Source organism: Anticarsia gemmatalis, chromosome 19 (assembly GCF_050436995.1).
Source record: "Anticarsia gemmatalis isolate Benzon Research Colony breed Stoneville strain chromosome 19, ilAntGemm2 primary, whole genome shotgun sequence".
Taxonomy (NCBI): Eukaryota; Metazoa; Arthropoda; class Insecta; order Lepidoptera; family Erebidae; genus Anticarsia; species Anticarsia gemmatalis.
In genome coordinates this window covers 386,729-399,305 of record NC_134763.1, presented here as the reverse complement: position 1 = coordinate 399,305, position 12,577 = coordinate 386,729, and the positions used below count along the sequence as shown (strand labels likewise).

At 34.4% G+C, this 12,577-nt stretch overlaps 3 protein-coding genes across 6 annotated transcripts in view; 1 reads left to right on the top strand and 2 right to left on the bottom strand.

Annotated features, from left to right (window-relative positions):
- Nucleotides 1–7,762, bottom strand: part of PKD (serine/threonine-protein kinase D3) — a 97,633-nt gene extending 89,871 nt beyond the window's left edge. For all 3 annotated transcript variants that reach the window (XM_076126895.1, XM_076126897.1, XM_076126896.1), the window contains exon 1: nucleotides 7,548–7,762. The gene's annotated coding sequence lies outside the window, so the exon portion shown is untranslated. The remainder of the gene's footprint in view (nucleotides 1–7,547) is intronic.
- Nucleotides 309–7,157, top strand: LOC142981187 (esterase E4-like). Its single transcript, XM_076126898.1, has 4 exons — nucleotides 309–506; nucleotides 2,438–2,613; nucleotides 4,961–5,941; nucleotides 6,861–7,157. Exons 1-4 carry the CDS (start codon nucleotides 318–320, stop codon nucleotides 7,090–7,092), a joined length of 1,578 nt encoding a protein of 525 aa, XP_075983013.1. The 5' UTR covers nucleotides 309–317; the 3' UTR covers nucleotides 7,093–7,157.
- Nucleotides 7,763–8,882: 1,120 nt separating the features above from the next.
- Nucleotides 8,883–12,577, bottom strand: part of LOC142981188 (high affinity copper uptake protein 1-like) — a 51,315-nt gene continuing 47,620 nt past the window's right edge. For both annotated transcript variants that reach the window (XM_076126901.1, XM_076126899.1), the window contains exon 4: nucleotides 8,883–10,893. In XM_076126901.1, coding sequence (XP_075983016.1) covers nucleotides 10,692–10,893 — 202 coding nt within the window. In that variant the 3' untranslated portion in view covers nucleotides 8,883–10,691. The remainder of the gene's footprint in view (nucleotides 10,894–12,577) is intronic.

Sequence of the window (12,577 nt, the reverse complement as noted above, 5' to 3'; positions counted from 1 at the left end):
ATATATGCAAAAAAGTTGGTTAAACAAACAATCCTTTTCTGTTCCACTGCTGGAACAGCCCCACAAACTAATAAAAAGTTAAATTGCAAAAACATAAAAGCAAAATAATACCTTTATATCGAAAAGTTATAAATAAAAACCACTACCCAAAGAATAACCACCAGAAAAACATATAACCAGTGTAAACACAATTTCCTTTGCAATAACATAAACACATACCTGTCAAATGTTATCAAATTCCCGCCGCTTTGAACCAAAACTATAATGTTTACACGAACACTACATAAACTAAGGCATTTGAGGACCGGCCTCGAGGCATGGAGGTAGTGGTGTGGATCATAGTGGCTTCGGCACAAGACGTGTTATGCCGCCGGTTGGCTGTGTACAAGCCGCATAGGGATGTAGTCACCCCACAGGGCACGGTGAGGGGGTATCTCACCCCCTCCCACGCGGCGTACTACGGGATACCGTACGCCCGCCCCCCAATTCGCACGGACAGATTTAAGGTTAGATGTGTTTGATTAGATTTTTATCAGTGTTTTGTCTGGTACCTAACTAAAGTTTTTTTGTATAAACTTAATTATATTTTTGTTAGTTTGTTTGCAAAATGTTGAATTTAGATTATTAAGTATTCATGGATTGCTGAAACTTTCATTTCTTCTTTTAGAATTTTGTCTAAGCACATAAATTTATTTTTAAAGCAATGCTCTCCGAAGACCTATCTATTGAGTACTCTGCGGGACTTTAATCATATCGTAACTAAACGAGAAATATTATAAATATGAAAGTGTGTAAGTATAGAATTAGATGGATGTATATTTATTACTCTCACGAAAAAACGAGTGAACGGATTTTACTGAAACTTGGAAAACTTATAGCTTATAACCTGGATTAACACATAGGATGAATTTTACGCGGACGAAGTCACGGGCAGAGACTAGTATTCCATAAAATTGTTTTATGATAAATTCGTTTGCCTAATAAAGCAACGATGTAGATTAAATAATAACATGTCTATAATAATCAAGCTACCTATTAAAAATAACAAAATAAAGAAAAATCAACCCTTTTCAATTTGATCAATTAATTGTTTCAGTGATTTCATATCCGACAGAGCTTTAATTAAAACAGATTCAATATTAATTATTATTTGCTTAAATATTGGATATGCAGAAATAATTATCTGAATACAGGGGTTGATTGAGTGGGAGGTAGAGGGAAGGAGGGTGGTTTTTAATACGTTTTTTAAAACGTGTCTATTTTTCTACAACACAGGTAGGTAAATAAACCCGTTTTTGTATTTCACTTAATATATTTTTAATTTTACCTATTGGTTACTACAGTCTGTATGTTTTTTAGTTTTTTCTATACTAATAATTTAACGCTGAAGTTTTTTTTTGTTTATTTCTTTGTTAAAAAGCGCTTATATCAAGAAATACTGAATTAACTTGAAAAAACATTTTTGCGTTATATACAAATTACTTATTGAGGAAGTCTATAGGCTATCTAACATCACACTATGACTAACAGGAGTGGAGCAGTAATAACATAATGTTATGAAAACGGGAAATCTTAAGTCCACGTAGACGTAGTCGGGGGAGGCCGCTAGTGTAATATAAGAGGACTAGCATTTAGATATACAAATGTAATATTACTAAACTCTAAACTCAAAGACAATACAGAAAATAACCTAATAATAAATCCTCCGTAACTATCTATCCCTATTCTCCAAAACTTTATGCACTAACCACTGAAAGCTTTTCAATTCTTCTACTTTTGTTCCAACCTAAAAATTTAACTTTAGAGTCATGATCTCATGAGAAGGAAGGGCAAGTGGTGGGTGTATGAAAGATGATGTTTGTTATATATAACCGTAAGTGCATTATAATATGGTCATCAGTATCATCACACCCACGGGGTCTTGTCTAAGTTTATTAGCTGTGACCAGCTGCGGCCATTGATGGGATAATGAAGATTGAAAATTGATGTAATTTTAGTTAGTTTGTTAAGATCTCATTATGTGAGATCTTGCAAAGCTTGCAACCACTAATATTTAAGATGCGAATAAAGATGTTGTCTGGCGCTCACAGCCAGTTGTGTTCACCAGTCGGTATCATTGGGTAAAGCAACCCTTAGCACGGTCATTCCATAGATGGGTGACCGCTTAGTATGAACTATGTGTGTATATGTATTTGAACGTTGAAAATTGTTTTCGTGCTTTGGAGGGCAGGAAAAAGCATGACATTTCAAACTACCAATTTGATCAAATTAAAAGGAGTTTGCTCACTAAACCCACCGAAAGTAGACCGGCTAAGACTAAATTACTTAAAAGAATTATTATCGGTAACTTATAGACTCCCTATGAAATAAAGCCACCTGCATTAAGGCTGTATCAGCCGGTTTGGTTCATAGACCCTTGTACACATTATGTTCCTAGGCCCCAGAACCGCCGCCCATATGGGACGGTATCTTCGAAGCGACCCACAAGATCAAGTGCCCTCAACCGGACGAGGATGGAGACGAGAACTGCCTAGTGGTCAACGTGTTCACACCGAAACGACAGACCTCACTGCCGGTCTACGTGATCGTGCATGATGGAAACTTTCAGAACGGGTGAGGCAAAGCGACCGTCATTCTTAACTGACTTCAAAAAGGAAGGAGGTTCTCTATTCGTTTGTCTCTATATGCTATTTGTTTGTTACCTCGAGTTTTGAAAATGCATTATTATTTGACATGTAGTGCTTCCCATATGGCTCTAGACCCAGATATTGTCCTTCTAGAACTCCTTACTGATTTTGACGCCGATTTTTGTTCTTGGAATATTAAAAGAAAAAGATTTGGTAAGTAGTTAAGGAATACATGCTTAAGGGTCTTCATAAATTGAACTACAAAGGTCATAGTTCGAAAGTGCGAAAGCGTAGTCTCATATTTTCTTAAGGATTATCTCTCCTTGCGGATAAAGATTTTAGTTTTTTTAACCGTCGACTTTGATCGTAAGGAAAGGATATTTTTAGTGTTATACGTTATTGTGAGACATTATAAAATTAAATGTGAAAGTGTTGAGTGATCATTTATGATCCTAAAAAGTGCAGAGACTACCTTTTATTCCAAAAACTGACCCATAAATGTTTTCACTAGAGGTTGAGACATTTCTTGTGGTACATCCTATCTAACAATTAATGAGTCTGTTAAAAAGTTCCCATTTTCAATTCTATACATACACAAAATCACGCGTTAGTCAGAGACCAGAGAACGCCACTTGGTATAATCCTTACAAACTTCCCTTGCCTCATTTACATCCATACATCTTATCATACAGGACCACCAGTTACGATTAAGGTTTTTCCGAGACATCACCAATATTCTCCATTCACGTGCTTTAAACAAGCAACCAAGATTTTTCATAGTGATTGGAGGCAAATAGACAGCCTTGGCTTATAGACACAGTTTTAAAACGCGAGGCGACATTGTTCATCTCAGTATCTCGGTCTGTCTGTAGGCAGAAGGCCGACGCACTCTGAGTCACCGGGAATTTCCCAAACGACAAACTGCATTCATTTCTAACACAAACATCTTACGGATCTTTAGTTTTTGGGAATTTTAAGTAGGTTAAACGGTTAAACGACAACTCTTTTGTTAAGAATTAAGTTTGTGTAGGCTCTTTGTGCTGTGAACGAATTTTTTACGTAGATCTTGAAAGATTTATATACAAACGTACTACTTACGAAATCGTACCTAATTTCTATTGAGATAAACAGGGACTTGATGTTCCCGCATAAGTCTTTTTAACCCCTATCAAAGGTGTTTATTCGATAAATGCAATAAACATATACAGACCAAAGATGATGACGTTTACACATAACACAAAAATCTCAAATATAAGATATAAATAAAAGAACCCCTACTCCTATTTGATTATTATATTATAATATTATCTACCCCTATGGGAAAAAGGCGTGTTATTATGAATGCATGTATGTTATGTCATTAATGGTCACCAAATTCGTTCAGAAGAGTTCATCTATAATTCGGAGTGGAAGAACATTTCAGTAGCTTACAGAAAAGGCAAAGTCATACCCTATCAAGAGCATTCGGGCATGCTTATATTGGCACTAACCAAACCAGTCACTTCAAAAGACCAATTAAATAGAGCTGTTTATTTCCTTGTACAGCGTTCTTTCTATTTACATCACCGGTAAGTCTTATCAATCTCCCTCCATCTCAGATATGTACGCGAAATGTCTCCCGCGGGACTGTATTGTGTGAATATCATAGCGTGGGTGGTGATACTGGTTATATAATGATACTATACACCCACGCAATAATATCGTTAAAACGTGCCAACAAATGGCTGTTACTTAGCGACGTGGTTAAGTTTTAATCAACATTTAGACGATGTAACGTTGAGAGAGAATCTTTGCTCAGATATACAATCCCTACTAATATTACAAAAGCAACTCTGTCTGTCTCTTCTTGATGTCTAAGCCCCTGAATTTATTTAGATGACATTTTATACAAATACAGTGTGAGAGCCGAGAAAGGATTTAGGATAGTTTCTATCTCGCCAAGTCCAATTATACGACAATAGTGAATAATACGTTCTATCGCTAAAATATTTTTTTCCGCTAAGGTCATCCCTGCAATGCCGGTAATCTAGGTAATTTATGCCGCTGGAAGTAACATTATTTCAATAATAGTTTAATCGCTCTTGGATACTCTTCATGGAGTGACTCTAAAGGAAGTATATGCCAAACATTTTGTATTTGTAAACAAGGGAAGCATTAGGTTACTGTGTTTTAAAATCTCAATGTCGGCATTACATTTCGTATACTGGATGTAAAAACAACTTCAGTATTCAAATTTCTATTTCCGATCTTCCAGGACAAACGAATTACCAACTCAAGTATTTCTTCAATTTTCATCGTAAGTGTTGTCTGATTAAAGCTACTGCATTTTTCAGATGGGGCTCATATGATCCGCCGGATAGACTCCTCAAAGAAGGCTTCGTGGTCGTCACCTTTAACTACCGAATAGGAGCTCTAGGATTCCTTTGCTTAGGCACTGCAGAAGCCTTAGGAAACGCCGGCTTGAAAGACCAGATAGCAGCGTTGTACTGGGTGCATAAAAACATTGAATTTTTCGGAGGAAACCCTGGAGAAATTACAGCCCATGGAGTAGGCAATGGAGCTGTATCATTACAGCTGCTGTTACTATCTGGGTTAATAGAAGACTTAGTCCATAAAGTGATTCTGGAGTCTGGGTCGGTGCTGGCTGCTGATTCAATGGCATACGACCCCCTGTCGACAGCATATCAAGGAGCTACGGCCTTAGGTTATGAAGGCACGAGCGACACGGAAGAACTGACCAAGTTCTACCACAATACCCCATGGAAAGAACTGGTGAAAATACAGGAATTATTCCTTCCTTGCGTCGAAGACGGTACAAGTGCATACAACTTGATAGACTTCAATCCTATACACAGGTTAAAAGAAGGGAATTATAATAAAATACCCGTACTTTTAACACTTACAAATGACGCTATTAATATAACAGAAAGTTTAGATAAACCACCAGAAAACATGGCTGAACTACTACCAAGTAATTTGGAATTTGACGATGATGTTATTAAACAAAGAGTGGGAGAAATCGTCAAAGAATTTTACTTTGGTAGTGATATATTTATCGTAGATGATGTAGAACAGAATTACTTTGATTTCTATCACGATATATCTTTTGAGTACCCAATAGCAAAGTTTGCGTTACTTTATGCAGCTCTGGGCTCTCACATGGTGTATTTGATGAAGTTTACTATGGACCGTGATGAGTCTGAAGAACCTCGAGCCAGTTCTGGTATCATAATGGACAATTTGTACAGAGGAGAAGAGGATGATGATGCTTTTAATAAAATGATGAATTTGTGGAGAAGTTTTATCAAGTTGGGGTAAGCATTCAGACGAAAATACTTAATGTAGACTTAAGTAACTAGTAACCCTTTCTTTCATCCTAGAACCAAACTAGTGCTTAGCACTTAGGCTTAAGTAGGTTTTTAAGGTAATTTAGTAGCAGTATTTCAGTTCAGTTGTTAAGGAAGAGCTATGAGAAAATTCTGGAGAGACTGAACATACATTTTTAGTTGTAGGGTAGCTAGATGCTGTTACAGAAAATGAAATGATTAAGAGTTTTGTGTTTTAGAAAATGCACAAATAGGAAGTTATTATACACAATTCCTGTGTGCTATTTATCAATCTAAAATAATGATTTCAGTGGGTGTCACTTAAATCCTCATTTAAGTCAGTTGATATAATATAATATGTAACACAGTTCATCATTACAAGTCATCATGACATAATAATCAAATTATGTTAATCATTCAATGATTTGGAAATAACTTATAAATCAAAGGTACTTCTATATGTGTATGAGTATAGAAAAACAATGAATTAATTAGCCAGGTATCTACAGTTAAATGTCTTAAAATAAGTTAATAGTTATGATAATTATATTTATCTTACAAATTCTAACTGTATGACATGGTTCTTTAAATTACTCTGCACATTAGGTTTTCCCAAGTATTTTTAATGTGATGATTTAACCTACATACAACTAAAAGACAGACATTTCTATTATATTCAAATTTCCTTTATTTTTACTACTTGTGCAAGATTAGTATATAATATGATACAGGAATTAACGAGAACTTGCATTATGCTCTTATATTTGTGCAAGTATATTGGTCTCAAGATTCTACTTTTCTCTCACTACAAGAGGAGAGTTAAACCAAGCAGTGGAACAGCAATTGAAAACTTTTTCTATAATTATTGTAGGTAATTTAATACACTTTAAAGTGATGTTTATTACAGGGACCCAACTCCATTAACAACCAGTGTGATTCCACTTATTTGGCAACCAGTAGTGACTGATAAAAATGATGACAAAGCTATTGCAACCATACCAACGCTAATCTTTGGAACTGAACTTAAAATGAGCCCCGAGAACCAACGGTTACTCTTCTGGGACAACATCTACGGCAGGTTCTACAAACCACATGTTATCAAACAAGAACACCCTGACGACGTGAAAGATAGCGAGTAAATGTCACAAATTATGTTTGTTTTATTTATTTATAGTATTATTTACTATTCTCAGAACTGAACATAACATGTGTTACCAGATTATATTTATAATTAGTGTTATCTTATATGATAACATACACTCAAAAATAAAGTCATTATTATGTTATTTATTTCCTTATATACAGTGTAGGCTTATTAGATTTTAGAAGATACTAAGCTTTAGTGTTACAAAAAGTAATTCAAGTATTGTGTCTCGCGTGCACGTCTTTTACTATAGACAGATCCGCTTCGCGAAATTCAACTTGTGCCCAATTTCTTAGCGACACAATCAGTACCTATAAAAACAAAATTATGTGCAATTACAGCCACTAATTACCGAGTCAAAGGTCATATAAAGAGATTACAATCAATAAAAACTAAACTAGTATACGTTTCCAAGAAAATATCGACGTTGTCATAAATAAATACCGTTACCTGTACAATCGGTGGTCGAAGGCGCGTTTCGCTGAGTCGCCAACACAAAGTGCACTTATAAAACTATAACATATCTGTCCCCGCGGCGATATAGCAACTTTACACCAAATTCTCACTAAATTCTTATATTAAAATCAACAAGTAAATTACAAAAGACAAAACATGGGGCACCCGTCACATTTTACTTGACATGACATTCGCTCTGTTCGGAAACCGAGGTCAAAGTCAAAAATATTACTTGCATGTTTTTACTAGATAAGAACTTTTGCAACACTTTACAGAAGAAGTATTAATATTTCTGTACATAGATGAATCAGCATGTTTATAATAAATTATTGACACTTATTTCTTTATGCTTTAATTTTCAAAAGTTTAACTATCAATGTGCATTTCCGAACGTGCTACTCAAATTATTTCGGCAATCGTCCGAATTTCAATGTTTTGCTAAAACTAGAAAGAATTAAATAGGAAAAGCGGGCAAATTTTGGAACTGTATTCATTATATTAAAATAACATCAAAGCAGAACTTTGTTTTGCCAACATTTTATGTTAGAACCGGACGCCAGATGTTTTTATCGACCTCGTTACGTTAATATGTTTACTTTATATTTTAGCATTCAAATTCCTATGAGATTCTTTGAAGTGTGCTTCTCGTATTAATTGGCATAGTCCTTTGTTTAGTTTTATACAATTTAAGTATTTTAAGAAGCATGCAGGCAGCAAATAGTCCCAATTATTTTGACCAGTTACTTATATCGTCTACTGAGCGTATGTAAAACTAGGTACCAGTATGCGTGGGTGGTTAACCCAACAGACACGCAAGTCATTGAACGGAAATCTTTTCGCTCTAATTATTAGGCATGAGTGCACGCACTCTGATTTTAATGCTTGAAACAACTATGTAAGCGTACAAAGAATTCATTACCTAACTAAGTACGTTACTACTTTAACTAGTTACTTAGGTAAAGCTATGTGTAGATACTTACCTATTACGGAGTATTACGTAGGTACTGTTTAAAATAAACTGAACTTTGTAAGACCTATGTCTGTTTGGTTGTAGGTTAGGTACTGAAATTGCATTTGTATTTAAAGAGCTTCGAATTTTTAATTACCTTAGTGCATCTTTTTCCTAACAATACATTTTTGTATTTAGTAATCATCAAACTAACTTACCCAGTATATGATAATTTAAATGTTTGTAAACTTAGATACCTTGATACCGACTACTAACGTAGGTAGCTACCTGGTATAATTTTAATGGAAGTAGGTACCTGCTTACCTGAGTGTTACCTTATCGTAGACGTACATAGCTCAGTAAAAAAGAAAATACAGTCATATAAATCCGGAATGTTTATTTTATTCTATTTACATAATAATAATATCTATATAATCTTATATAAAAGTTTACAAAGTGGCTTATCGTTTAGTAATAAGTAGAAGTAGGAAATAGTTGGTCAGATATTGCGAAGTAAAAAATTGTTTTCTAGTTGAAACTTTGTAAAGACTTGTATTTTTTACTTCAATATTTTTTTTTTTGTAGGCGGTTCAGTGCAATAAATGTTAAAATATCATTTAATACAGGCCTATTACGGAAGAGGTGTCTGCAGCAATTAAAGTTCAAGACAGATTGAAAAAAGTTATACGCAATAACATGGCAAGAAATAATTACCTAATCGATTTAATTACTCACTAGTTATAGATCGAATATAAACAAGCTGTCTCTCTTAGTAATATAGTCAATATGTCATTTTATTTGTTTTGTTGCATAATTATTTTATAAATTTCATAAATAAGGTATAAAAATGGATACATACAACATTAATTTATTTTATACTTTGCGCCTACTATTATATGATAGCAATCTAATCTTACTTTATGGGCGCGGATTGCTATAAAATTTTAACAGGCGCTTTAAGGCCTTAGATAATAAATATTTTATTTAATGATCCGATTCATGTCTTAAAATTGAAACCAGGTTTCAATAATAGTGGTTAGTTTTAGTACGAAAGTTCAATAAGATTAATTGCAAATTACAAAATTTTGAGCATACATCAATAAAACTAGTTTTTACTTATATTTATCACAATAATAACCAATATAAAATACTTTACAACTTAATATATGAATATCACATCTGAACAATTTTGAAAGTGCCACATTTCTACTACTTTATAAATCGATTCCATTGATTTAAACTTTTGACCAAATTAATGGAAACGACGCTAGATAAAACACTTAGAAAGCAAGGTGGAACAGTGCCAAATCAACTGAAGTTTAGAAATGTAGCAAGAGCCGTACGAAATAGTCTAGATTTCGTGCTAAGATTTATAACAAACTTGAAACTGATTTAACTATGACGATAAACGCTTTAAGTTAAATGTAACTCTAGTTTTTTTATTGAATATTATTTCTACTTCATTTATGTCTCGTATTAAGTATTACGAGTCACAATATCTATCCATGATATTCTGTACGGCAGCATTCAATAAGTTTAAGGGCAATTTGGCACTCATCTCCACCATATTTATAACCTAAAAATAAATTGGAATCATCAAACAGCCTTAATTAATTACAATATTACAATGTGCAAAACTACAACATCGGAGATGGCATTGTCGATGACTTAACGATTATTCTATTTTGTCTATGTTGCTTGTTTTGGCGGGAATGTCTATGGACTTAGTCATTTGTCTTTTTAATTCATAAAACAGGAATATCAGAAATAAGTTAGAAGAAGGAATTTGTATACCAATAAGTGGTAAAGTTGTTTAAGCCACGTGTAAGTTTTAACAGATAATATGTTTTTAACGAACACTCCTAAGCGCAGAAGGGCACAGAGCTCAGCTCAAATGCCACAATCAACACCGAAGGTTGCTTAACTCACTGAATCGTTTTACAACCGGTGAACGCAATTAGCAAGCTCCTAGTTATTTAACTCTCAACACTGAACGAGAGTTGTTATAAATTTGAACTATCTATGTACGTCTTGTAGCAAAGGTTTTGTATATGCAAACGTTTGAATAATACTTTTTTTCAAATTATCTAGCAATAGAAGTAAACAAATTCCTTATTTCATAACAATAATGTCGTCAACCGTTGACTATTTCAACAGTACAAAAGTCCATTCCCTCAAGTCATGTTTAATCACTGGCAGTGCTCATTCACGTCCACCACGTTGTTCTTCCGCCAGCCGAAGAAGAAGTAGCCCACAGCTAGACCGAGGACCAGGGCGAGGCAGAGCCACACGTTGTAAGTCATGAACACCAACATGAGGGTGTAGGAAGCCGTTGACTGAAGGAAGTGGAGTAACGTCTGGACCACGTGGCCTGATGATAGCATTGTGTATCTGGAAAAGAGAAATAGGTTGTTAGATGGACATATTTTTGAAACCGCAAACTTTATTGTTTTATCATACATTTCGTAATAAAGTAATTCGAATTTGAAGATGCCGGAAGTAAAACCAGCCAGCGATTTTTAAATATGTGTATTGTGCACCAAGTAATACCTAGTACGAAATCAGCGAATCTGTCAGTCGCAAAATTAAGTATGTAGGTACTTTGTGTTAGAGAATGAACACACGACACTGTGAAAGTAGCGACTACCTTAGCTATTAGGTATAGTCTCAGCAAATGTTTCCGGTAACTTAGAATTTATTTACACTTTACCCAACCAAGGTACTGAATCTGAGACCTAACAAGAAAAGAACAACCACACATACTCTACCACGCTACATACTTGATTTACTACCTGTGTTACCGACATATCAATTAAAATATGCATATTTATTTCGTCACCATTTCGGAACAGGTTATTTCAAAATAATTTGTAAATAACTCTTACGAAACATCGGAACGAGTTAATAATAAACATAAACCAGATCATAATATTACGAACTTAACTCTATTAAGTAAGTTACTTGTACTCAAGGTCCCCCTATAGCCCGCCATAAGCCTTCGCATGCAAGACTCATGTAGATTGTAATTAATAATTATGTGTACTTTACTTCCAAAATAAAGTAGTCTACTTCTATACTAATAACTATATCAAGCAGATCACCGTCAGCTGCATAAAGCCTGTGGGTCAGTGATGTTTTATTTCAGAATTCGTATTCACTCGCCAGCCTACAAGCAATATAAAAGGTTTGGCAAATACCGAAACCAGGAGTCTAGTTTTTGTAAGAAAAAACATCAATTGTTTAGACTCCGATTTAGAAAGTTAAAGTAAGTATCTATGTACATACATAATTTGGTCTTATTGACTATTAATTAAAAAAAATAATTAAGATAACTTTAAGATAAAATAGCAGAGAGCTGCCCTGCACTTTTTGTATTGCATTAACTCATATTTTGCCACATAGTTATCTGAGTTAGCGACAATCAGACATCTAAAATGTCATATCATATCTCTTTGCATTTAATCTGGTTTCAACTGTACTTATACCTACAGAGCTATATTAAGAATGGAGCTATTTTTAAAACCCACGGCTATCTATTACGTAAATAAAGCTATTTATGACATGTAAACTATTAGAAAAATGTGTATTTTATCAGTTCTAACGTCAATCCCGCATTGTACTTGTCAAAGTGACGTTTAAAATGCGTCGGTAAAAGTTTATTTTTAGTTACAAATATTAATACTAGTTACAGCCAGTTTCTCCATTCCTGATAGTTTATCAGAAGAAACTCTGACAGATGTTTTCATTATTTCGCTCTCACTTAATTTTGATCATAGGTTATCTGGCAATTGTTTCTAATCTATAAAACTAGGCCTTTATAATTAAACGTTTAAGACCTTTGACATGGCTTAAAGACTGTTATCTTAATCGACAACAAACGAGACTGACTTTCAAAGTACTCTTCGAAGCACCGAGAAACTCAACTCAAAAATTGGGGGCCACCCATCATTGGACTGTCCGTGCCAACTTTTGCGGTTGGTAAATCAAAGGGTAAAACCACTGATCGTTTACCGTCCGATGAATACCGATGAGTGCAACTTGGGGCCTCAAAATAACAATAATAAAAGGTATGGGA

What these genes read in the sequence shown, in the direction of transcription:
- LOC142981187 (XM_076126898.1), top strand. Translation starts at nt 318, where the DNA reads ATGGAGGTAGTGGTGTGGATCATAGTGGCTTCGGCACAAGACGTGTTA. An exon ending in TTCGCACGGACAGATTTAAG is followed by an intron (nt 507 to 2,437) that starts GTTAGATGTGTT and finishes TTATGTTCCTAG; the next exon opens with GCCCCAGAACCGCCGCCCAT. An exon ending in GATGGAAACTTTCAGAACGG is followed by an intron (nt 2,614 to 4,960) that starts GTGAGGCAAAGC and finishes TGCATTTTTCAG; the next exon opens with ATGGGGCTCATATGATCCGC.